This window comes from Hemibagrus wyckioides, linkage group LG02 (assembly GCF_019097595.1).
Source record: "Hemibagrus wyckioides isolate EC202008001 linkage group LG02, SWU_Hwy_1.0, whole genome shotgun sequence".
Classification (NCBI taxonomy): domain Eukaryota; kingdom Metazoa; phylum Chordata; class Actinopteri; order Siluriformes; family Bagridae; genus Hemibagrus; species Hemibagrus wyckioides.
In genome coordinates, this window is record NC_080711.1 from 4,975,584 (window position 1) to 5,003,106 (window position 27,523).

At 38.9% G+C, this 27,523-nt stretch overlaps 1 protein-coding gene across 11 annotated transcripts in view; it reads right to left on the reverse strand.

The window, feature by feature from the left end:
- srcin1a (SRC kinase signaling inhibitor 1a) overlaps positions 1-26,799 on the reverse strand; it is a 170,437-nt gene extending 143,638 nt beyond the window's left edge. For 10 of the 11 annotated variants that reach the window (XM_058412830.1, XM_058412864.1, XM_058412856.1 and 7 more), the window contains exon 1: positions 26,658-26,797. In XM_058412830.1, the coding sequence (XP_058268813.1) occupies positions 26,658-26,679 (22 nt within the window). In that variant the 5' untranslated portion in view covers positions 26,680-26,797. Of the gene's footprint in view, positions 1-26,657 lie in introns of all 11 variants that reach the window. The other variant, XM_058412847.1, reaches the window with a different exon arrangement.
- Positions 26,800-27,523: the final 724 nt, after the last annotated feature.

Sequence of the window (27,523 nt, forward strand, 5' to 3'; positions counted from 1 at the left end):
TCTGCTACCTGCAGATCACCACAGTTTTAAGTCTGGAAATTTAACCAAAAATTAACACAAAAGCTTCCCATCTTTTCCCAAAATATCCTCGTTTCAGGAGCATTTACGATCTTTGGGTCTGAAAGGACCTTAGAAATCTGGTGAAGAACAGCAATAATAGAGAAATATAAGAAACTGCAAGGAGCACAAGTTTCCCTCCAAACAGTCCTTTATGTTTATTGCAGTTTGTGATTTATAGCGAGGAGCACAAGCAGGTTGCGCTCATGGGCATCAATATTACTGAAAACTTTTTATTTATTACAGCTCGATGTTTTTCACAGCAAAAAGAAGACGAGTCTGGCCAAACCTGGTGTGACGTTAGTGCCGCGTCTTTGTACTTTGTATAACGGGAGGTGTCGAAAATAAAGGCTGTGGTCGGGTGCTATTTATAAAACAGACCGTGGGCTAGGAAGACAATGCTGGCTCGCTATTAAGAAAGTTCTTTTTTCAAAATCCTGGATTGAACGCTGTGTGTTGCAAAAGTGTGTACACAAATCTAACAAATGCACACACACACTCCATACTGTGTAAGAGCGCAGAGAGTGTCTGGGTGATCCATGGCATGCTGCTAGCAAAGAAAGCACAAGCTGGTATGCCAATAAATTCAGCATTGACAGCATCACACACACACACACACACACACGCACACACACATAGGGAAGTAGAGAGAGAGAGAAAGAGAAGCTACAACGGTGTAATCACTTAACATAACTTCTGTTCAATACATTTATATCACTGTGCTGTTCTCGAATCTGATTAGTCAGAAGGGCTTTTTCAAAAAAAAAAGTCATCGTAACTATGGCGACGTTTCTATAAGGAGGTGTTTAATATTAAAGGATGGAGTCTTTATAAAACTCAAAGGCAAAGCTGGAAGACAGAAGTCCACAGTAAATTCAAGAACGATTCTTATGAGATGCCAAAAATATTGTCTCCACGGCTGGACAGAAGAATTTCAGCGACCCAATGAGTTCCTTGGGCTTATGTAATTCGATGTACGGCTCAGGTGTTCCGTGATCGTATACAGTTAAAGAATGAACTCCATGCCTATTGGTCAAATCATTCAAATGAACCTGAATAATCAGGGAATTTAAACACACATACGGTGAAAATCTTAAAACACAAGGACGTCAAGAGAATAACTTTATCTCAAAGTCTGTTCTGTTCACGATCCGGGACACATGACCGTGATTGAATTTTCTCTTTCCTCAGGTGTCTTATATCCTGAGAAAGCCCTCCCTCTGTGCTTTAAATCAATCCTTCAAGGGCATCTTCCTGTTTTCTCACACAACTTCAAATCACTAGATACACCAGAGGTCTGATCACTCAGAATATAATAGATCGTAGAATAAAGGATTAGCAAGTTGAAATAATTATTAAGTATTAATTAAGGAATGAAATGAAAATATTTTGAAGGTTGAAAAAGTTGCTGTTGTAAAAGAGGAATAAAACGTGCTGTTTTAGTAAAAAAAATAAAGTTGATTATTTTTCACTAAGAGAACATTTCGTCTGCTTGGATGTGATGGTATGATGGCTGCCATGCGTGGTGCAATGCTGTATTTCCCTCGTCTCCTTCCTCCTCCTGTTCCCAATAACAGTCCAACAGAAGCTGAAGTTTTCCCAAGTTGTCACACACACACACACACACTCTCTCTCTCTCTCTCTCTCTCCCACACATACACACACACACTCTCAAGGCAATCGCTTCTTCTTTCTCTCTCTTATTTAATTACCGTCTCGCTCCACTTTCTCCGATGACACCTCTTCATTCCTTCCTGTTCATCTCTTTCCAACAAAAAATAAAAAATCCTTGATCCATACTGAGAAAAGAAATCTTCGGGACATTAAAAAAAGACTGAAGTACATCAAGAAAAACATCACTGGTTCTGGCATCTTTTTACGTGATGAGTGAGAGGTGTTGTTTTTGGTATGATCGTTCATGCCAGCATTCTGTGACTTGGCAAAATCGCAGGCTGGGAAGTTGGAAATTTGCTGTGGAAACGAGAGAGAAGAAGGACTCGTCGGAATGTTCTGAAGATTCTAAACGGAAAGAGGTTTATATACTATATAGAGTTCGATAGAGTTTGTTTTTCCAACAAAGCCTCAACAAACATTGGGACGAATTGTGTACAGGCTCTTTATTAGTACCTAGAATAATAAAAAACTTTGTAAGTCTAGTTTAACTGGACCGCAGTGAAATCCGAGAGTGACCTTTATCACCATAGCAACCACGGCAAAACTGTAGCCCTTGAAAATCATCCGAGATGTTTTTTTCAATATTTTTTCTCCCACACATATTCAAACAAATCAGTTTTTTTACAGAGATATTCTTTAACAAAAACTGTTGTCACTCAATAGCGGTTGTTTCTGTTCTGAATTACTTCTGCTTTCCATGGTTTCCTGAGAACAATATGGCCACTCTAGCATGGTTACATACCAATTATCAACCAACTAATGCAAAGCCAGCTTTCTGACCAGAAATCAGACTCCTGGGTAAATTTGAGACGTCTGAAAGGAAATGCTTGTGTCAGATTGAGCTGAACAATGGAAGCACTTTGCGATCCCCGCCGCATAATGTACATAAACATCAGCGCTGATCTGTTTGTGTAAATCAAACACTTCAAGCACAAAGCAAGTGTCGCTGGTTTCTTCTGAAGCTGCTGTTAGGAACAAATATCTAGAACACAGCCGGTTGTAAAAAAAAAAAAAAAGTTCTCACATCATGGTAACATCAGTTTGCGTTCACGTCGTTACCGTGACTCACCGGGTCCCTTTGCGAAATATCACGTCGCTGTTGGCGGCAACTCGGTACAAACCTCAGCTGGGGAAACTTCTCGCAACTCTTCCGAGTTTATTTCTGGATCGTTGTATAACGCCACCTACTCTTTGGATGTCCTGTTCATGTTTCAACGACGGGTTGTCAATCAGTCCGTAAATGAAACCTCACCTTCATGTCCAGCATGAAATAAATCACAGCAGGGTGCAGAGCTGTTTCCTCAGAATAACCTTCGTGTCTGAACCACAGCGTTTCTAGTTTTATTATTACATCATAAACGTCCAGGTGCTGGAGCCTCATCCCTGGGTGCATTATGATCACCTTTTACACCCCGTTTAAAAGAGTTTTACTCTCATCACACTTAACAATCTGTTCTCTCAGTCACTCTCCCTGTGCCTGATGTGATCCGAGTCAAGGCCACTGCTGTGGATCCTCCTGTTCCTCCATCTTGAAGCCATTTGCATATAAATTTCATACCTTGATGCCCCAAAAGACTTTCAAAAAACAAGCACTGAGATTAGATGCTTATACACATGATCTTTCCCCACGTTGTGTATATTATATTACATGTAAGATGGACACTTAACTCTGATTGGTCAGAAATTGCTGATTCGTTTTTCAATTAAAGCTGATTAATTAATATGCAATAAAGTGTTTCATCAAATATGGTATGGTTTCTATGGCGACAACGTTTCGCAGGGACTCAGATTAGCAGCGCCATGTGAACAGTGTGTAATTGGTGATGTTTTCTTATTCAGCATTGATGGAAGGAGTCTCAAATCAGACATAGTATTCACATTCGTCTATTATTTTACTTTGTACACTCTCACTTTATTGCATTTAGTTCTTTATTATTCTATATTTGCATATATTTTATCATATTTTTACTTTTTATTTTTAAATAATTTTTCAATCTCCATTTCTTCTGTACATATAGTCGTTTCACTGCGTATGATTGTGTATGTAAAATAAAATTTGATCCAATTTCCCCTCGTCCCTCTGTCTGTTTTCAATCGTCCCTCTGTCTTTTCTTACATTAGATTACATTAGATAGAGTAATAACTTGTGTGTTCGTTTCTGTTAATCAGTATTGTGTCTGTATGATGAAGCATACATACAGGGTGAAGCACTTCTCCAGCTGTCTCCAGAAGAAGAAGAAGACGAAGATAAAGAAGAACTGAGGGCAAGAAGTCTTTATTATCGCTACATATACATTAAAGCAAAGTGGAATTCTTTTCTCTGCATATCCCAGCTGAGGAAGTTGGGGTCAGAACACAGGGGCAGCTATTATACAGCACCCCTGGAGCAGGGAGGGTTAAGGGCCTTGCTCAATTGACCAACAGTGACAGCTTGGTGGTGCTAGGGCTTGAACCCCAATCCACCGATCAACAACCCAGGGCCTTAACACCACTTGAACCACCACTACTGCCCCTGGAAGCTTCCTATACTTTATGTAAGAATCAAAAAGCCAAAAAAGCTCCCTATATGTAAGACTCTGGAAAAGTGTCCTACATATAGGAACTTGGTTTTTAGATTGGTCAAGAAAATGCTTGATGTGTCATTCATTATGTAATAAAACTACTATAAAACATCTCAGGATGGCTTTTATTTAAAAAATAAATAAATAAATAAATAAATAAAAGCAATTTTAGATGAGTAGTTAATGGATTAGTTACCGTTCAGGTATTAGGAATTGGATTGTCTTCCAAAAACAGCACACCCTGTTACTTCCTTCTTCATGTTCCTACTTCCTCTGTGACCTTTTTGTCCTTTAAGGTGTGCATTAGCTTCAAAGAGAAGGAGAGCTAATAAACATAATGTAAATATAAAGTTCCTGTTATCATTTATGTTCTAGCAGCTATAAATATAAGTTCCTTATTGGTCCATATTTCTATATTTTATAGTTAATAGACTCCTGAAACAAAGATGTTTCTTAGTACCCTGTGTTTCCGGATCTTTCTGCACACTCGTGACTGTGATATTTTACAATAGGTGACGTGTGTACGAATACTTGAGTCTTTTCTATAAAGCTGGAGAAAGGCTTCAACCTGCGTGACAAAGGAAAAAAAAATCTACAAAAAAGACTACACAGACGGGGGAGTCTAATAAATTCTAATAGACATACTTTCTCTCCAACATCTAACACACCTTAGTATTGTAATTTATTACCAAAATCCAACTATTCACAGTGTCCTCCACGGTCTGCTTCCCTGCCAGGTTCCTTCTTAATGCCACCACAGAAGATTTTCTTTCTTTTATCTTTGCTTGTTTGTTAGAAGTCTAAATCCATCATTCTGTAAAGCTGCTTTGTGACGGTGCGAAAAGTTAAAAGCGCCATTGAAACCAATTGATTCCCTTCATTTCAGGATGCTTTCATCTCGTACATCAAATATGCACCAGAGTCATCGCGCTAGAGTCACAGATCTCTCTGTTCTGTACTATCCAAATTACCTCGATTCCTCTGACTGCGACTTTCAAGACCCCATGTTCGTGTTTTTCTTATTTCGAGCTGTGTTAGGTCCAGAGAGCTGGCGCCTGTGTCCTTCAGGGCTGATCGTAATTGGCGTTTTACTCCTCAGGCCTTTCTACACCGCGTTATACCGTTATTAGGTTACAGCACGTCTCGGGTTTTGGTCCCTGGGCTTCTTTAACAATATCCTTTTTAGGTTTTTGAGCAGAAAAGACTACAGGGAATAGAAGAAAGTGTAATGACTTTCAGCCACAGGCTACTTTTTGATATTGTGTCCAAATCACTTTTTGGAAAATCTGGTCTAAAACGTTGTATACTGCAGCTTGGAGCTTTCTAAAAATATTCTCAGGCTTGTGTTTTCTTATGTTGGTTTATGTGTCTCGGGGTCATAACAGCTCCTTTTATTGAATTCTTGCTTTTAGGTGTCTATAAATTAATTAAAGGTAGTCTTCTGGTACGGTTTTGAGCACTTGATGGCTTTAGCAGGAAGTCGAAACTATAATACATTCAGAAATTACGCTGATGCTCATATTTATCACTCACTCAAAAGCTCATGGTTATGCAAATCCGCTTGACTATATAGAGATGTGGAAGGGAAATGATTTATAATTGCACTCTCTGGTGTCACCCAGATGAGGATGAGGATCACTTCTGAGTCTCTGAGATATCATCTCAAGGAGTTTTCCTCTCCACAGTCACCTATGACTTGTTCATTAAGCATAAATATAAAGTTGGCTTCTGAACTTTGTCATTTTTATTCTGACTTCTTCTATCCAAGTAGAGCTGTTTTGCGACAACGTCCATCGTTAAAAGGGCTAATCAAATAAAACAGAATTAAATAGATCTCTGGCTCCATAGTAGATGATTTAAACCATAGCAAATAAATGTTATATTTTTAAATGAAGACTTCTATAAATCGGTCATCATTTAAATCCGTAGCAATTTCTTAAAACACTGGTTTAGATGCTTTTCCATGAAGGCTGAGAAAGTTTCTGAAGCAATTCACCTGTAAATTAGCCTGCTTTCTAATCAAATCACCAGTTCTGTACTTGTTTGTTTGTTTGTTTACGTCTGTCTGATTAGCGCTGGTGGCTCAGTAGTAGGTTTCTCACCTACCATGCGGAAGGCCCGGGTTTGATTCCCAGCCAGTGCCCAAACCCCAGCCACTGGAGGCAGTGCCGGATAAAAGCCCAGATAAAAATGGGAGGGTTGCATCAGGAAGGGCATCCGGTGCAAAAACCTGTGCCAAGTTGTTGTGTGGACCAGTTGGTCCACAATGGTGACCCCTCACACAAGTATTAGTATTCTTACATCACAGTGCTGTTTGATTCTCAGTTCTGATCAGGAGCTGCAAATACGTTTGTTCTAATATATTCGTTCCTATAGTAACAATTTAGACGTTGACTTGTTTTTGGTGGACGTCCTTACATCCATGTGGAGGCTCCATGGTAGATGTTTTAAAGAATTGAGAAAGTGAAATTTTCTGTAAGGGATTTTTTATTTTTAATGGAAGGAGTCTCCAGTGTTAGTACTTTGTAACAGTCTCAAAAGTAACCGAGGAATTTGGTCTTTCCAGCTTCTTAGCAACACGACAAGCTATTTTTTGTGTGTGTGTGTGTTGTCTTTAAGAGAGAAGAGGGGAAAAAACAGACTGGTGAGGATAAGCTACGACGTACATGTAATAACAGGAAGTTGTTTTTTAATGAATAAAACATTACTAGCGTTGCCTACACTATACTGTTATTGGAAAATAACAAACTTTGGAGCGTTAACTGGAACATGTGTCGCATTTCAGCAACTGATTGTGTTTATTACTTACATACATCCTGTTTATATTCCTATATGTGCATATAATAATGCAGCTTTTAAGACTTTGTGGATGAGCCAAGAAAAAACAGGAAAAAGTATACTTAGTTTTAATGTCCAGGCTCCAGGTGGATCCTGAACTACAGAAGGATTTATTGTGTGTGTGTGTGTGTGTGTGTTTAGTGGACTGGATTATCGATAAATCAGTCTTGCCGAAATTGTCAGTAACACTGCACAGCTTAGGCTGGGAATGATAATGTAAGAAAAGACTTAGCACATTAATAAACACACCCACACCCACCCACCCACCCACACACCCACACACACACACACACACATCAAGCAGGAAAGTGATACAGAAGCGAATTGGCTTCGGGCAGAGGCAGTACAGAGGGAAATGATACACGGTGGCTCGGCAGAAAGCACTATATGCAATTTAATAGCAGAGATATGAGCGGAGGAAAAAACAGATCTAGAGCTGAAAGGACAGGGGGATTGTGTGTAAGGAAGGACTCTGGGATGCAGCACGCATCACCTCCCTAAGGATCTCTGCTCATTTTGTATTCCGGGAAGCTCTTCCTTCATTTCACCCTGGCAAAAACAGCAGGAATGATGGCTGAGGAACAAAAGGAGGGAGCACGGTGTCAGGCCGAGAGAGGGAAATCAGCCTGATTAGCATTTCACACACACTTTCAGAAATGTCAACACAAAAACTTTAGGGTCGATAGAATTTGATTTTAAAGGAGGTTCAGCGTTGCCGAGTTCTGCTTTCCAAAGGGAGCGGGATAGTTTGTATTATTGCTGTTTTTTTTGTGTGTGGTATGAACACCACACTAACCTTTTCAGTCAAAAACATACACACACACACACTGGACTGATTACAGAATGGTTTTGGGGGCGGGGCTTAAAATCAAAGGTTGGTTTGTTTTGTTTTTATATAGTATAATTTTTCCCTAAAAGATATATCAATTGTTTCACTTTTGTGTATGTAGGTTTGCATCATCCTCTTTTTAATTATATATATTTTTATTTGAGTTTTTCACTCAAGCAGCCTAGCACTTGTTGGAGGCGAGGCACGTCTCCGTGGAGACGAGGAACAAACGAGGAGCTGTTCTTGTTTAAGATTGTTTAAGATTTTTAGTCACGCATCCTAAAAACGATGTTTTTATATGTTTTTTTAATGATGCTCTCAGTGCAAACGTTCACACTACAGATGTGCAGCTCAGCATCAGCTTTAACACTCTAACAAACAAGCTCTTCGGGGGGGGGGGGGGGGACATCCGGGAAGAAATAAAACTTTAAAGATGTATTAAAAATATACAGTATTTATAAATATTTCAAAATATACTGTATTTGACATACAGTAGGTAGGTGTGATGTAAGGTAGTGGAAAGGGTTTTCTTAGTCACTTGTCCCACAGTGCAGCAATAAAAAATAGAATAAACAAATAAATAAAATATTAAAAAATATATATATATTGTAAAATATAATACATATTCTGTATAATAAAATATAATAAACATATAATAAAAACATATCTAATAAATATATAGTAAAAATATATAGTAGTTTATGAAGAATGTAATGGAAGGATGCAGTAGTTGCTATGGCAACGTCTTCCATATTTTTCTCTCTCAGCATTTTCAGCTCCTGTAATTGTAATTTTACTGTATGATGGGTTATTATTAACCCATTAAATTATTACATAAATAAAAAAAGTCATAAAAAAATTATTAAAAATTTTATAAAAATTTTTTAAATATATAAAATATATATAAATATATATTTAAAAATTATACATATATATATATATATATATATATATATATATATATATATATATATATATATAATTAAAAAAATAAAAAAAATTTTGGTGAATTGCTGTGGTATAAGAGGGAAAAAAGCGTAAAATAATCAGCTTTAAGCTGGTAACCGAATCTTTGCTGTGTAGCTGTCAATCATTCATTGATTATTTATAAAATACAACCTTTTATTCCTTTTTTCCTTCTCAGGAAAGGTAAGTTTGCTGTAAAAGGCGCCACATGATTCAGAGTATCAGCTACAGTATCAGTGTCTCACACACGTCTCTGTCTCTCTGACTGAAATCCAACCCCAGAAACATTCTTACTTACTGTTTTACAAAAAAAAAAAACCTAGAGTCAAAAGACTCGCACGCTGTCTGGATTACAGAGGTGACGATGAGGGTCGTTGGTTGCGTGAGGCAGTTTTAAAAAATGCAGCTGATGTTAAATGTTTCACTTCCTTCCTCACTCATTATTAAACCCATCGCTTCAGGACACAAAACAGTCAGACTGCCAGAAAGACGATGACTGTTCGTTTCTCTCTTCTTCTTCTTTCTCTCCGAATCCTCACCGTGAACCGGCTCGTTAATCGACTACTAATCGTTTTCTTTCTCTCAGACTCGGGATAGAGGCTGTACAGGAGACAAAGACATTGTCAATGCCAAGCGGGATGAACACGTACAGCAGCTTTGAGGCGGTGTGATGCCTGACGATCCGCTGCTGTAAATAAGACTCTGATCTTAATTAAACAGTCAAGTTAATGAAAAATGAATAATAGATAAGGGTTGATTACGGAAGTTTGGGAGCAGATTTACCCGTATCAAATACGGCATGGATTCCTGAGCAAATCAGGGAAGAGAAAGATTTAAAGGGGTAAAAAAATCACAAGTAGGGCAAGAAAGGCATTTTAGAGAGACTCATCGTTCATAGATTCATTAAAGGAGAGATTGAACATGCAAGAAAATAAAACTAAAGGACAGGTATTAAGCGTGTTTTTGCCTGGAAAATAAAACCTCTTTGTATGCTTTTGTTTGGTACTACAGGTGCCAGGAAAACAACCTCCAAGGACTTGATCATGGACTCAGAGGAAAAGTAACCCGAGCCTCGGTGGAGAACGTGGAGAGTTTCCGTTACCTTGGTGTTCACCTCACGTAGGAGCTGTTACGGTTGTGTCACATTAACACCCTGGTGAAAAAGTCTTACAGTGACTTTACCACATTTACCTGCCCTCTGAGGTGCTAAGGAGCTTCTGCTCCTGCATCATCCTGTCGAGAGCATCCTGAAGGAAAAGCGTCTCAATGGCACCAAGCAGGATAACATGGGGTCTCAAGAGGTTGGTGCGATCTTCTGATGGAACTATTCGCACTGATCTAGAGAAACACTGATCTGCTGGACCAAGTCCAGGAAGATGATGAAGGACCAATGGACTCTTCAGCACTGTTACATCTAAAGAAAGTGCTTCTTGAAGGCCAACACAGAGAGAATGACTAGAAGCTTCTTCCCACAGGACATTAAGACCCTCAACCAAGATGACACTAAGAATTTTCTGGAATTTTCTACACAACAGCTTCTACCTAAGCTAGACCAATCACACACATCTCACACTTTATTTATTTAGAATAGTCATATGATCATCTCAGACAGTTTTTCCTCAAACATCACCACCTCTGGGCTGCTCATTAGGGATTAAACAGGATATGTATATATTTTTTAAAAAACTGCTTTGCGAAAATATAAATTATTAAATGCTCTTTAGAAATAAAATGAAATTGAATAAAATATTATTGTGTCACCGATCTATATTCATACATTATATTTTTAGATTTTCTATATATATTTTTCCCTTTTCTACCCATATAGTTAACGTATATTTATAGTCAATTTTTAGTCTATTTTGATTCTATTTTTATGACAATCGTAAAAGTACTTCCCTGCATGTTGTTCTGTGTATGGTTTATGGTTGTGTACGCGACAAATAAAATTTGAAAGACTGTTTAAAAATGTTTTATGTTCAAACGTTGTAAGATGTTGTCTTTTTTTGGTCTTTCTTGCTATCCTGACATGCTGCACTGGAGTAGGAGTTCAGCAATAAAAATCAGAAGTTTCTTTATATCTCTGCTAGTTCCTTGGTGACATTGAAAGTGACTCTGACTCTGTGACGCGGCAGGAGGCGAGAAAAAGAACGCAAACAATCGCAGAGACTTTTTCAATCTACAAGCTTGCTTTTAATTAACAAGGCGAAGAAAAGACATATATATATATATATTAGATCCCAGCTTCAGCATGTCACCTTCGAACCTATATCTTGTTCACTAAAAATTCTGTGGAATGGTTAAAGCTTTAGAAAAGTCAGATGTCTGTTAAATTTATAGTGAATATTTTAACACTTTTTACCACTACACTGGCGTTCCATTCTCCCGGCTTAATGGAAATGGACTTATGGGACGTTTTCAATCAGTGTAAACAAATTAATTATATTCATCTCCCCAAGTCTGATAGAAAATGAGTCAGGACTCTGTTGGCTTTCAGTGTGTGTTTCTCCCTCTGTTGGAGAACCTTACACAGAATTTTACTGGTTGAAGATCAAATGTGAGCTGATTTTTAGATGAACAAACACTCGGGGCATCTCTGGCAGCAGAAATGGGTTTGAGATCAACATTTACTTTGAAGATACAAACATTTGTGTGAAGAAAAAACAACTTTGGAACTTTTCTATGAATACATTGCCTCTAGTAGACTAGGGAAAAACAGAAATTGTCCTGAGTGTCTACTTTCCTATGAGCTTCATATTAACCATCACTATGGAGTGGAACATCATCAGTGATCAACATGGACATAAAACTGTGGGAAAAAAGAATGAACCCTGCTCCCCATTATATTGCTATGCTACTTTTAGCGCTTTCATCACAGGATCATTTTAAATAAAGGTAATCAGGCTAAACCTTAGTGCAAGAGGGAGTGGATTTTTCTCATGATGGATGAATGTGGTGAAAGGTTCAACGAAGGTCATCCATTAGTTAGCGCATAATCTAGGATTCAAGGATAGGCGGAGTCAAGGAGTAACAGCTAATTGCTGTTGTTCTTAGCTAATGGTTAATGGTTGATATCTGAGTGCTGAGAGAGTGCTTGTGTCTGGCCACGTCTCAGACGAAGGCTCCAGCCGGACCAGACTGACCTAGTTGTGTTGTTGAGATTGAAGAATTACTGTAGTGCCGGGCGTAGCTGGAGAGCTGGGTGCTGTTGCAGTCACACAAGCAAGACTGGCTAAGAGCAGAGAGAGGGATGGATAGATAGATAGATAGATAGATAGATAGATAGATAGATAGATAGATAGATAGATAGATAGATAGATAGATAGATAGATAGATAGATAGATAGATAGATAGATAGATAGATAGATAGATAGATAGATAGAGTGTGTGTGAGCTACCAGATGACTGTGAGTGCTGCTTACATATGCATGAAGGCTTGCGAAACCTGGATGTTTTACATATTTTTTAAAGCCCCCCCCCCCAAATAAATAAATAAATAAAAACTCTCATTCAACTGAATGCAGAACAGAAATGATTGAAAAGACACAAGAAATTTCTGCACAAGTGTCATTATTCCGAATAAAGCATTCATGCATTAATTTTTTCCCCCTTTAAAATGCAACACAAAGAAGAGAAAGTGATATGATCAGCACAAAGCTTGAAGGGACTGAGAGAAAGCGTAGCCAGGCGGCGGTTGCCGCGGCGCCCAGCCTCTTGTCTCCACGGTGACAGCGGAAAAGGCCAATCACGTTTGACTGCAGGAGAGACGAGGCATTACTGGAGCCATGCAGCGCTGATGTACTTTAGCATGATTGCTTTTTAGGGAGATTTTGATGGGCTAACGATGAGAGTGAGAGAGAGAGCGAGAAAGAGAGAGAGAGAGAGAATTTTCATAACCTCTCCTCGCTCCAACATCCATCTAAAAATTAAACATCAAAACTTTCATTTCCCTCCATTTCACTCACACGGCTCGCCTTGACCTTTTTAATCGCCGCCTAGTAAGCAGAGCCAGACGTTGGAGGAAGAAGACGACGGAAAGGCAGATGACAACCTGAAGGATCAGTCTCCCTCCTTTTTTTTTCTCCATAAAGCTCTATTGATCCTTTGGAAGAAAGCGCTAGAGGAGCATTTGTGTGCCTTTCTGCTCAGCTCAGCACAATCACATGCTGAATGATATACAGCTAACTCGTGTAAGACATGTCAGCTGCCCGGTACGCAGGATTTATCAAACACCCGCGCGGGTTGTTCACACACACACACACACACACACACACACACAAGGATATAAAATATTTCACACAGGTCATGATTGAGAGTTTTTGGATTGCCAGAGAGAACAACAGAAAGAAAAAATATATATATAAATGAACCCTGAGGGAGAAAAAAATAAAAATAAATGTTCCTCTTTGAGCGTTTGGTTTCAATTTTAGTCTTGGGCCTAGTTACAGTAAAACCTCATAACAAATATATATAAATATTTTTTAAAAAAGGGATTTTACATCTGTTGCACCAGTAAAATGTACAATTTGTACGATTTTTTAACACTAAATCACGTAAACAAATTAGATTTGTCAGAGGAAAACCTCTTCATCCCTTTTCTCTGCATTTACATTTATTCTCATTTACAACAGAGAATATAAACAACAAAGTACACGCATTAATAGACGCGAGTCTCAAGGTTAACTCAGTCCACCTTCATTCATTCAATCCATGACTGAAAATCCACAATAAAAATAAATAAATGACAGGATGTTCCACAGACTACACATCCACTGCACTACTCTTAGTCTCACGTAGCTTCAGACTGATGCAGAAGTTCTGGATTCCATAGCAGCTTTTATAGGCCCAGAACTGCCTGACTGACATAGAGCAACCAATCATAGCTTGTTTTGTTTAGCATCATGTTAAGGGGCTGTGGAAAAGTAAAGTCAATGTGTCTTCCGGTTTTAAACCTTAGATCGTGTAAATGAATGAGTCTAGATGGTGAACGTCACACTCCAGCCTTTAGCCGATCCTCATAAACGCTCAGCTGTAAACACGGCAGCTTTCTTCTTCCATGAAGGAAGTAAAGCATCATGACGGCTTTGTTTCAAAGAGAACTGTTAACAAACCTCCCAAAAACCTTGTAGAATCCATCCCAACTCTTTTATGTTCCAAATGTATCAGATGTTCACTGGGAGTGACATCCAAGGCTGAGACTACTTGATGGTTGATGGGCGTGTCTGTCTACCAATTAACCTGTCAATCATTTTCAATAAATGATTCTTTTTGTGGAAAGATCATCTCCAAGGATGCCTTGCTCTTGGTCTCCTGATGAAACTGGTCATCCATTCATAAGATCTCCAACATGATCTTTTGTGTATTTATTCTAACACAGATTTCAGACCAACCTTCTTCCATTTAAAGTGGACTTATAACAGAGCAGGCTTGCCATTGCCATGATTTCTCTTCTGATTTTAGTGCTTATCATATCACGGCTCTAGAAGCTGACGTCTCCTGCTCGTGCCGAGGCATAAATTCTCTTTTGTCGGATTGAAATTTGGGTCTGAAATTAACGCCTACGAGGTTACAACAAACACAGTTTTGTGATTATCCTTATCTAATATACCTAATATATCTAATCTATTCGACTCGGCTCATTATCGAGCTGTTTATTGGCACGAAGCTCAGAAACCTCTAATGAGACGTGTGGTGTTTCCAGCACTGGGACTGAGAAACACTGTCCTAGATTCAGCTGCAGCAAAGACCGAGGGTTTGCTAACAATCCTCGTCGGGGTTCGGGTTTGTTGGACGTCGTTTCTTTTTTCATTCGGTTCAGTTGCTTTCATATTGCAACACATTGTGTTCTTTGGGCTGCCAGCCAACTGCTCGGGAACACAGGAGGTGTGTGTTGTGAAGCTCACGTCTCGTTCCTAGCATGGGAATATCATCTGTGGTTTATGGTTGATTTTACCTGCTACTCTGAAATTGCCTCATATACTTTCCTGAACCATTTCTATTGTGCACTGAGGTTGAGGAAAAATACTTCTTAATATGTGTTTAAGTGGTTTCAAAGAAAATAACATATATATGTTAGCTAAATACTGAAAAGAAATATAGCTTAGCATGTCCAAACACCTTAAATGTACTATCTTTGACTCAGTTACTATCTGAAACCCATTCATTTTCATTTGATTCATTAGATTTTTAAGCCAATTTTCTAAATATTTAAAGCTTGAAACTGTCTTATTTCTTTGGGTAGCTTATTTCTAGAACTTTCTGCCAATAGGCAAAATTTTAAGCTGAAAATGAATAACTGTGTCTATAAAAAGTCATAAATGTTCGATAATTGTTATAGATTAATCTCATGATGAGAAATATTCAATAATATAATGTAATATTTTATTTATGTTTATTTAATTTTTTATAGAGGAAGATCTTGTAACTCGTACGTCTAGCATTGGGGGGGGTTATTTCCTGCCTCCACCCAGTGTGTGTGTGTGGAATATGCATGTTCTCCCCGTGGTTCAGAAATGTTGCATCGTGGGTAAATTTAGACTGAACTCCACCCACCACGGAGCAATGTTATTATAAAACAGCAGTTGTTATAAAACCCCTGTAAATGTCAACAGCTCCTGGTTGGACATGTGTGTGTGTGAGTATGTGTGAGAGAGGGAAAGAGCATGTGTATAATCAGAAACGTGAGCGAGAGATTTGACAGGACAAGAGGCAAGGTGAATAAAGGAGGTATTTGTTTGGCTGTTTTTCAAGGTTACCTGTCAAAGCAATGTTCAGAGGACTGGCACAACCCAGAGTGCACTGGGGCAGAGTGTGAAGAAGCGCTGAAGGATGCCGTAATGGAGCCACACTCTGTCATGCCAAGCTCTCTATAGCAGGTTCTTTACAGGAGCTTCCCGTCCAATCACAAACACACTTTCCGGAAGCATTATGTCACCAAAAGCCAATCAGGAGACGGCAAGATCTCGCTTCACACAACACGGATTGGGGAATTGGCACAAAACACACATGTGCCTGTTACAACAGGGATCTCTGTGGTTTATACACACACACACACACATGTCTGTGCTGATATGAAGGTCCATTGCTCAGACAAATAGTACAGATGATTATCTGGTGTGTTAAGTGCACCATCATCCTTAGGGTTCTTATTCAACACTATAATCTGCATAAAGCACAAAACAGAAATCTCTGCTTTCTTTTCAACATCAAAAGATAATAGTTTGTGATTTTCATCCCCTAGTATGATTTATTCTAATAATATGCATTGTTCGGTCGTTGGTCTAATTTCTGTTTCTAAATTTTTATCAAAAATGAACTTCATTTGTGATTTCTTGCTCAAATTTACCACAGCTTCTTATGTAAATTAGAAGCTACTGAACCAGTACAATAAGCTAGCAAGCTAATTTAATACTAGTAATGAGCAGCACTGTGATTGTTATGCTAAATTCTGAGGTAAATTATTAAGAAACTTTCGTTTTTTTAACCTTATAATCCCATCTACGTTGAGGTGACAAGTGTAAGCTAGCGAACCAGCTGAGTAGCTATGCGCTAAATGTAATGTGAGCTAGTCGACCGTACACTAGCTAGTTATGTGCTTATGCTACCTGAGGAAAATGTGTAAAGCGATGAATTTAGAGTTTTGGTTTTCCACCGCGATGAAAAATGAATACTTTTCCAATAACAGCTCATATTGCCACACTAGTCAGTTAGTTATCACTAATGTTACCTCAGTAAAATACAGTATAGTAGTTGTGAGGGATAATTCAGGCTGTTCTGATGCTTCAACGATTCCCTGATGGTGAGAATTGAACCAAAAATTCTCGTGTTTTTTTTTATAGCAGTACAATAGTACAACATTGGTGATAGTGCAGCATGACTATGAATGTGTGGGGGGTGGGGGAGGGCGGGGGGAGGTCAGAATAGCACAAGGACATGGAGGTGGTTCTAATTTGCATATCGTGCATATTCATCGCTTCCAGCCATCCTTGTGAGGATTTCTCGAACTTTCCTGGGCTTTAAAATGACGCTTTTTTTTATGAAATGCTGATTTATTTGAAAGGTTACGGGGAACTTTGTGGTATTGCACACACTCCCTCACTCTCTCTCTCTCTCGCTCTCTCTCTCACACACACACAGTTTATATTTTTAGATAAGTCTTACAGTTTTAGATAATTAACCTCTTTGTGTTAAGTGGTGTCATTTATTTATATGTTGGTCAGAATCAAAGCCACCGTTAGTGCTCTGGACTCCAGCTCAGAAGGTTTTGAGTTCAATTCCCACTGCCTATGATCTTGCCGAGACATTTTTCTAGATCTTAAACATTTTCTTTCAAACCTTGCAGCTTTTATTCTTATAAAAAAAAAAGAAAAGAATATATCTAAATAAATATCATTAATGCACCAACCTATTTCCTTTTGCTAACTGAGATTAGGGTTCATTTGTGATTAGGATGCCTTTAGAAGGTCCTCACAAGGTGTGTGTGAGTATGTGAGTGTGTATGAGAGAGAGAAGGTCTTTTATTCTCAGAGTCTGAGCTGAATTCTGGGCTTAACACCATGTAAGCCAGACGCTTAGCGGATCTCAGAGGATATTCACATAGCTCAGCCTCAGAGACACATACATCCCTGTGTGTGCCCTTCAAAAAAGCTAGCAGGAACACTCACTCACACACACACACACTATAGTCAAACGACATGCATCAGTCAGAGCAAGTACAAATCACACTCCTGCAGGAGGCTTCCATGTAAAGGAACGAGGATTAAATTGAAATGAAAAGAAAAGAACGAGCGTCACAGCGGGGTGGAAGAAGGGAAGAGCGAGGGAACAGACGGAATGATTCGTTAAATGCGGCTCTGTTATCATGTCTCAGTGTTGGAATAGCTCATATGCACCTCATACGCCTCACACCAGGAGATGGATACAAGAATACAACGCAATACAAGAAACACTCCACAAACAGGAAGTGGCCACTTTATCTGCGTTTTCAGCAGCCGACTGACTGACGTTTGTATCGTATTATATCTGTAACTCGTAATTATTAAATGTAGTACGTATGCACAGGTATTCAGCACAGGTACATCAACCAAAAACCTAACACAACCAACTATAAATAATTTTTGCCTTAAAATAGAATAATTCATTTTTATTTTTTTAAAAAGCTCATGTTTAAAACGTCTTTACTCCATGAGACATCCGTTAGAAGTAAGAAACAACATTCATTTTAGTCCTGGAACATTCAGTCACCTGAGCATGTCACAACAGGATGTTACATCACACAAATTTCCTGAAGATCTCGATAAGAAAAGCACATCATAATATTTTTTTGCTTTATTTTTAATTCTAGTGAAGAAAGTACAGCACTGTTGCACAGATTATACACCAAAAGAAAATTCGTCATTAGAAGCAAAAATCCTTAATGTTGTCGTGCTATTAGCATGGATGCTAGTCTAGCCTGTTTGTTTACGGAATTTGCTGACTCTGTGCTAATTCCATGTTCATCTCATGAGGTAAAAATATGAGGCATTTCTACCTGAAATGCTTAAACACACATTTCTGAAGAGATAAATCTAATTTTTTTTTTAAGTTCATACTCAAACATACTGAAAATTTAAATGTTTTACAAGCTAAAATGATTTTCTACTGCTTGTTTTTTTTTACTGTTTACGGCTCAATATGCTAATTGTTTAGATACTTCATTTCATTCCAATTAATTAATTCCAATTTTATTCCAATTTATAAAGAATCTTCGCTTTCCAGACATCCATTAGAAGAGAGAAGAGACGTGTTTAATTAAGTTGTAGTTATAATATCAAGAAGAAATCGCACAGAATTTTCCGTACAGCGCCGTAATTTTGTCCGTGTTATGGCTTTACAAACTGCGAACCTACAAGCTACAAATCAAACATCCATCCATCTTCTATACCCGCTTTATTCCTAATTAGGGTCACGGGGATCTGCTGGAGCCTATCCCAGCACACATTGGGCGAAAGGTAGAGGTACACCCTGGACAGGTCACCAGTCCATCACAGGGCCACACATATAGACAGACAACCACACACACTCACTCCTATGGGCAATTTAGAATTACCAATCAACCTAATGTACATGTTTTTGGACTGTAGAGGAAACCAGAGTACCCGGAGTAAACCCACACAGGCACGGGGAGAACATACAAAGAAAGGCCAGAAAGGCCTGTTCGAACCCAGGACCTTCTTGCTGTGAGGTAACAGTGCTAACCACTAAGCCACCAAACATCCAAATCACATTTTTTTCCCACGCTGACAACAAACAAAACTCGAGCTCTTTAATGAAAAGGCACTCTCATGCATAAAGATAGTAACATTACGGTGATGTATGGTTCTGAGCGCGGCAGTGACACTGATAACGTATCTGAATGACCTCCTACACAACATCCAGCCCCCACACACACGATTAATGCACTGGCGTACTGGAGGGCGGGACTCTGCGCTTGACACCTTCCTCAAACAGGGTGTGATCTCCTAACATCACACTGACAACGAGGCTGAAACTATAAATCATAACATACAGCAGGATACTGATGGAAAATCCTGAAGCAAAACAACGTTAGAAGACGGTATCAGTATTTTTTTTGTCGTAATACATCAACATACGTGATATTTTTTTTCTTAGGTTTTGTATTTTTCCTTCTTTCTGGTTCATGTCCAGTGCACACGAATCATGTCGCGAAGGAATAAAATGGCTGTATTCTGAGTAGAAGGTACACATATGCTAATTTTTACCAAGTAAAAGTAGTTCTCAGTGGGTTGCCAAGTCTGTATTTTTCCCCACATAACTGTGTTACTTTTAAACATGGCACAGGTTGATATTTTTCCCCGAGCGGTTTAAGAGTTTGAATTAATATACCACACTTCAGTCCTTTGCTTCAATCCGTACAAATTTCTCATTAGGAAAGATCAACACGGAAGCCTGATATACGGTACAATTGATCAAGAGTTCATTCCCTGTACGAGTCCATGAAAAACCCAAGACTCTACTCAGTTAATTAGGATTATTTAAAAACACACACACATTTCTTTATATAAGTCGAGACGGAGTAAGAAGACCGTATGAGCAGCTCTTTTCGTTTCCATGGTAACAGATTGGCAGGTCTCACCAGGATTGTTGCTAATAATAATAAAACAAAATCATCATGTGGGATTTACAAAAGAATTTTTGTCAATGAAAAACTTATTAGGAATATCCTGAAATGTGTATTTTAGATTTTTTTTAATGTTGGTTAATAAAAATTAATTTTTTTGTTAATTAATTTTTTTTTTTTGGGGGGGGGTTCCCAATCACTAGTACGAGCCTCCTGGGAAATATATCACACCTCTTCGTAACCGCTAAAATGGTCAAACCTTGGAACAAGATCTTCAAATTGTAAATAGTTCATTTATAAATAGTTCAAAATGAAAGGATCACCACCTCCACTGAAGGATTTTGTTCACCAGCTGCCAGTATTAAGGTAAGATGATTTTATTTATGTAATCAATTTTATTTCAATCAGTATAAAGAAACAAATGATTTTCTGGCTGCGAGTCGTGATATAAAATGACTCAGTTGGCTTTCAGTGTGTTTTAGACGTGTGTTTTTCCCTCTGTTGGATAACCTTACACAGAATTTTACTGGTTGAAGATAACACCTTCACGTTTGAGCTGCTTTTTAGATGAACAAGCACTTGGGGAGTCTCAGGGAGCAGAAATGGGTTTGATATCAACATTAACTTTGAAGAAAAAATAACCGTTTTTGTTTTTTAGGAACATTTCTATGAATATATTGCCTCTAGTCGGCTCGGGAAAAACAGAAATACTTAAGAAACACCAAAGTCCTGAGTGTCTACTTTCATATGAGCTTCATATTAACCAGCACTGTGGAGTGAGACGTGACATTCAAAACTGATTATGGACATGACCAGACACAAATTCCAGTTTTTTGACCTCTTGTTTAAGGAAATTTTTCAGTATTTTAAGAGGCATATGTTTTATTCATAGTTTCAGTATTTAGGCTTCTTTTTAGGATTGTTTTTAATTGGTTATTGGACTTGTTCTTTGTACATCTGGCAACCCGGTTTATCAGCTAATAACACAGCTCTATTTCTGTATGGTCAGATGACATCAACTGGGAAGCAGTTTATACTTCCAGTTAGCAAAAAAAAACTTTTGAAATGACATGACCTTTATGAAATTGGAACACTACTAGAGTACATAGTGTGTAGTGTACAGTGTGTAGTGTATAGTGTAAGAGTGTAGTGTAAGTGTGTAGTGTACAGTGTGTAGTGTATAGTGTAAGAGTGTAGTGTAAGTGTGTAGTGTACAGTGTGTAGTGTATAGTGTAAGAGTGTAGTGTAAGTGTGTAGTGTACAGTGTGTAGTGTAAGTGTGTAGTGTAAAGTGTAAGTGTGTAGTGTAAGTGTAATTGTGTAGTGTAAAGTATAAGTGTGTAGTGTAAGTGTGTAGTGTATAGTGTAAGTGTGTAGTGTAAGTGTGTAGTGTACAGTGTGTAGTGTAAGTGTGTAGTGTATAGTGTAAGTGTGTAGTGCACAGTGTAATTGTGTAGTGTAAAGTATAAGTGTGTAGTGTAAGTGTGTAGTGTATAGTGTAAGTGTGTAGTGTAAGTGTGTAGTGTATAGTGTAAGTGTGTAGTGTAAGTGTGTAGTGTATAGTGTAAGTGTGTAGTGTAAGTGTGTAGTGTAAAGTGTAAGTGTGTAGTGTATAGTGTAAGTGTGTAGTGTATAGTGTAAGTGTGTAGTGTAAGTGTGTAGTGTATAGTGTAAGTGTGTAGTGTAAGTGTGTAGTGTATAGTGTAAGTGTGTAGTGTAAGTGTGTAGTGTAAAGTGTAAGTGTGTAGTGTATAGTGTAAGTGTGTAGTGTAAGTGTGTAGTGTATAGTGTAAGTGTGTAGTGTAAGTGTGTAGTGTAAAGTGTAAGTGTGTAGTGTATAGTGTAAGTGTGTAGTGCACAGTGTAAGTGTGTAGTGTAAGTGTGTAGTGTATAGTGTAAGTGTGTAGTGCACAGTGTAAGTGTGTAGTGTACAGTGTGTAGTGTAAGTGTGTAGTGTAAAGTGTAAGTGTGTAGTGTACAGTGTGTAGTGTAAGTGTGTAGTGTAAGAGTGTAGTGTATAGTGTAAGTGTGTAGTGCACAGTGTAATTGTGTAGTGTAAAGTGTAAGTGTGTAGTGTAAGTGTGTAGTGTATAGTGTAAGAGTGTAGGGTATAGTGTAAGTGTGTAGTGCACATTGTAAGTGTGTAGTGTGTGTGTGTAGTTTAAGTGTATAGTGTAAGTGTGTAGTGTGTGTGTAGTTTAAGTGTATAGTGTAAGTGTATAGTGTAAGTGTGTAGTGTAAGTGTGTAGTGTGTGTGTGTAGTTTAAGTGTATAGTGTAAGTGTATAGTGTAAGTGTGTAGTGTGTGTGTGTAGTTTAAGTGTATAGTGTAAGTGTGTAGTGTGTGTGTAGTTTAAGTGTATAGTGTAAGTGTATAGTGTAAGTGTGTAGTGTAAGTGTAAGTGTGTAGTGTATAGTGTAAGAGTGTAGGGTATAGTGTAAGTGTGTAGTGTAAAGTGTAAGTGTGTAGTGTATAGTGTAAGAGTGTAGGGTATAGTGTGTAGTGTGTAGTGCACAGTGTAAGTGTGTAGTGTAAGTGTGTAGTGTATAGTGTAAGAGTGTAGTGTATAGTGTAAGTGTGTAGTGTAAGAGTGTAGTGTATAGTGTAAGTGTGTAGTGCACAGTGTAAGTGTGTAGTGTAAGTGTGTAGTGTATAGTGTAAGTGTGTAGTGTAAGTGTGTAGTGTACAGTGTAAGTGTGTAGTGTAAGTGTGTAGTGTATAGTGTAAGTGTGTAGTGTAAGTGTGTAGTGTATAGTGTAAGTGTGTAGTGTATAGTGTAAGTGTGTAGTGTAAGTGTGTAGTGTACAGTGTAAGTGTGTAGTGTATAGTGTAAGTGTGTAGTGCACAGTGTAAGTGTGTAGTGTAAGTGTGTAGTGTACAGTGTAAGTGTGTAGTGTAAGTGTGTAGTGTATAGTGTAAGTGTGTAGTGTAAGTGTGTAGTGTACAGTGTAAGTGTGTAGTGTAAGTGTGTAGTGTATAGTGTAAGTGTGTAGGGTATAGTGTGTAGTGTAAGTGTGTAGTGTATAGTGTAAGTGTGTAGTGTAAGTGTGTAGTGTAAGTGTGTAGTGTATAGTGTAAGTGTGTAGTGTAAGTGTGTAGTGTACAGTGTAAGTGTGTAGTGTAAGTGTGTAGTGTATAGTGTAAGTGTGTAGTGTAAGTGTGTAGTGTATAGTGTAAGTGTGTAGTGTATAGTGTAAGTGTGTAGTGTAAGTGTGTAGTGTGTAGTGTAAGTGTGTAGTGTAAGTGTGTAGTGTATAGTGTAAGTGTGTAGTGTATAGTGTAAGTGTGTAGTGTAAAGTGTGTAGTGTGTAGTGTATAGTGTAAGTGTGTAGTGTAAGTGTGTAGTGTATAGTGTAAGTGTGTAGTGTATAGTGTAAGTGTGTAGTGTAAGTGTGTAGTGTATAGTGTAAGAGTGTAGTGTAAGTGTGTAGTGTGTGTGTAGTTTAAGTGTATAGTGTAAGTGTGTAGTGTATAGTGTAAGTGTGTAGTGTATAGTGTAAGTGTGTAGTGTAAGTGTGTAGTGTACAGTGTAAGTGTGTAGTGTAAGTGTGTAGTGTATAGTGTAAGTATGTAGTGTAAGTGTGTAGTGTATAGTGTAAGTGTGTAGTGTATAGTGTAAGTGTGTAGTGTAAGTGTGTAGTGTATAGTGTAAGTGTGTAGTGTATAGTGTAAGTGTGTAGTGTGTGTGTAGTTTAAGTGTGTAGTGTAAGTGTGTAGTGTACAGTGTGTAGTGTATAGTGTAAGTGTGTAGTGTACAGTGTAAGTGTGTAGTGTATAGTGTAAGTGTGTAGTGTAAGTGTGTAGTGTATAGTGTAAGTGTGTAGTGTGTGTGTAGTTTAAGTGTATAGTGTAAGTGTGTAGTGTAAGTGTGTAGTGTACAGTGTGTAGTGTATAGTGTAAGTGTGTAGTGTGTGTGTAGTTTAAGTGTATAGTGTAAGTGTGTAGTGTACAGTGTAAGTGTGTAGTGTATAGTGTAAGTGTGTAGTGCATAGTGTGTCATTTGGGATGCAGCTCTAGCCACTCATGTGCACTATTCTGGCTTCAACCTTCAGAATGTTCGGAAAGGCTGCGATCTGATTGGCTCACAGCCTTCTTTGAACATTGACCCAGTGGTTTTTTAAGCGATGCTTTAAAACACAGAGACTAAAGTGAGTGACTTCTAGCCATTCAGTCATGTTCGTAGCTTTCTAGAACTTTCTGAACTTTCTGGATATTGCTACATGATATTCTTGTTTGTTTAGACTTGTTCAAATTGGATTTGCATCTCTTCTTCTTCAGTTCCCCATCCCTCTTTCATTCGTCTTAATTCTTACCCCATCGCTCCTCTCCTCTTTTATCTCTCTGCTCTCTTTCTTCCTGCACAAGCTTTCAGCATCACACTCCTCCCTCTTCACCCATTACGGCTCAGTCTCATTTATCTACTCCTCCTCTCCTGCCTGTGGAAGCACTGCGTCCCTCACTCCTGCCTTTTCTAATCATCTTTATTTGCGACCTCTTAGCAAAGCAATCCCGAGTCATATCAGGATGAGAGGAAAGAACAGGAGAGCCGCTTTTTTCTCTGGTGTTGTTTTTTCATCATTAGCAAGCCCCCCCCCCCTCTGTCCTCCACCTCCACTTCCATCTGTTTTTTTCCTCCTCTGTGTAATCACTCCCTCGATTTCACATATATCGGAGCAGCGCTCGATCCTGAGAGAGCACCGAGAAGTCCCTTCTAATTTTAGCCCTGTTTCTAGCTTGATTTCTCTCCACTGTTTCTTTGGCGTTTATTCTCTCCGCTGTTCTATCAGAGGATTTGTTCAGACAGGCAGCTCAAATCTCATTTTTGGGGAAAAGATTTGATGGAGGAAGAAAAAAAAACCATATGAAATTGGATTTGCATGCGGTTTCGAAGAAATCGGATTGCGATTCTGGTTGACAAATCAGATTTCATGTTCGTGGATCTTCTTGCCGTAGGAAAATTCCAGAAACAACAACAACATGAGTTGCGTCTCCATTTTTTTTTCCGGTTTAAAACTCTTCCGTTATCATCATCATCATGATCATCGGTGTTATTTGTGTCAAAAGCAGTCTGGAGGTTATAGTGATCATTGCCAACAAACTAACTGTTGGCCTAGCGTCTGACGGCCGTGTTGTTGCTATAGCAACCGATCTCGTCTACGCGAGTAGAGATACATTTGTTTACGCCTGCTTATTATCTTGTGTCTGAAAACTAATCCTCGTTACATTTACATTTGTAATCATCACCGGCGTTTAGGTGTAAGATGCAAAATCAGCTCATCACACACACACACACACACAAAACAACTTTCTGTGGTGTTATTCGCCGTTGTTTTTTAAATGCTTCCTGCATGTTCATTTGTAATTCAAAAAAAATGGTCTTGGAAGTGAATGTACCAGAGGTTTTGGGTTGCCAAATCATATCATTATCACTCCAATAAAAAACAATTCTATAATATTAAATATATCATTATCAGTGTATCTGACTTTCACAATGCTGCTCTGGACATCATGCTTTGCACCAACATAATTTCACCACACCCACACCCCCTCTCTGAATAAAATAAGTTATGTAATAAATATATATTTTTTTTTCATACTGGCTGTAGGTACGACGTCTTTTCCTCCTCTTATTGGTGAAGATAATCCAGTCATAGAGTAATAAGGTACACTGACTTTTATTTTAAAATTATTTTTATTTTAAGTTTTTCATTTTATTCCTATCAAGAAATATGTACAAATGTTCAGGATCAATTTTGCCCCCGTAAATGACCATTTAGATTAGATTTTTGGATAGAATTCTGATACTTGATGATGTATTAAAGGGGCAGGTGTGTAAATACAGTTTTAAAAACAGATTTGACAAATAAATCAGTTTGGTTGATGTGTTTATTGGATTGATTTACACATTAAAAGAAAATGGTTCCTTGTGGTTCTATGGATAAATCAGGGGTTTCGATTTTACTACAGGAGATCTTATCTTTCTAAACACTTTTCTGTAGCGTTCTGTGTGGAAATCTTCTGTCTTTCACACAAGGAAGCGTTTCTGCTTTTAGGTTTTACCTTTTTTAGAGTCTGTAGACTTTTTTACTCTATTTCTTTTGGTCTGCATGTCTTCCTGCCGTAAAGGACATTAGGAAAATTCTCTCTCTCACACACACACACACACACACACACAGGACTTCCTGCCTGTGCTTCCATCCAAGCAACTCCAACACAACCGTTATACAATCACACGATGCAGAAATGTTCTCTCGCTCTTTACTCCTATCTCCTACTGCATCAGCTCTTTATCTTCTCCTCCTCTTCCTCCTCCTCCTGTGCTTCCAAACCTGCATCCCTTCATTCTGTTCCATCTTTTCAGCTCCACATCCACCCAGCCGGTCTTCACGCTCCTCCCAACCACACCTCTCCCCTCCCTTACTGCATCTCCACACACTCTGGATCTCATTGAGGTAACCACTAATCAACGCTAACAATGGACCAGCAAGCACAAATACATACACACACACACACACACACAAACCACACACAGATCTTTCCATTTCCATCCCATAATACACAGCCAGCTGTTAGAACAACTGCAATAAAAAAAATATAAGTAATGATTCACATGCCTTGGGATGGTGCATTTCCCATAATGCCGAGTCCGTGCTCCGCTCCCGATGAGAAAGACACCAGCCTCCTCCCTCCTGTTCCTGTAGAGCTTCACACTGAGAGCGGTCCACGCTTCCTGGTCACTCCTTATCTTCTCCCGTTCCTGCCTTTCCTTTGTCTCTCTCTTCCTTGCTCTCGCGCTACCTTGGATGATTTTTTTTCACTGTGTGCTGTCCTCCTCCCTCTCTCTCTCTCTCTCTCTCTCTCTCTCTCTCCTCTTGTGAGATGGCTTCTCTCCAGCTGCTCTTCACGGCTCTGCTCAGCACCGCCTGCACACCAGAGGGTGAGGTAGCGTGTGTGTGTGTGTGCGCGCGCGTACGCGTCAAGGAGAGCAAACCTGCGCGCGAGTGTTCCTCAGCATCTTGGGAATGCCTCTGTGCGTGCGTGTGTGTGTGTGTGCCCGCGCGCGCGCGCGTGTGTGTGTGTGTGTGTGTGTGTGTGGGTTTTAGAGAGTGAGAGAGAGAGATCGTTAAGATGGTCAATGCGCTGCTTGGAATGAGTAAAATATATTAGCTCATGTATCTCTCTCTCTCTCTCTCTCTCTCTCTCTCTCTGTCTTAAAGCTACAGACTCTGCACCAGGAGAAACTCCGGGCAATTCTCTCTCTCTCTCTCTCTCTCTCTCAGATTCCACTGTGAAGGATGTGCAGCTTCCATGGAGCTTTCAGCTCTTGGGATGCTGGCTATACAGAGTTGTAGCTGATGGGGAGAGAGAGAGAGAGAGAGTCATGGGGGATCCATCCAGAAACAGACCACCAAGGTAACCGTAAATAGTGAATGGTTCTCCATATGGCATCACTCCAGACTGCCTTTTAAAGAGAAGTGAA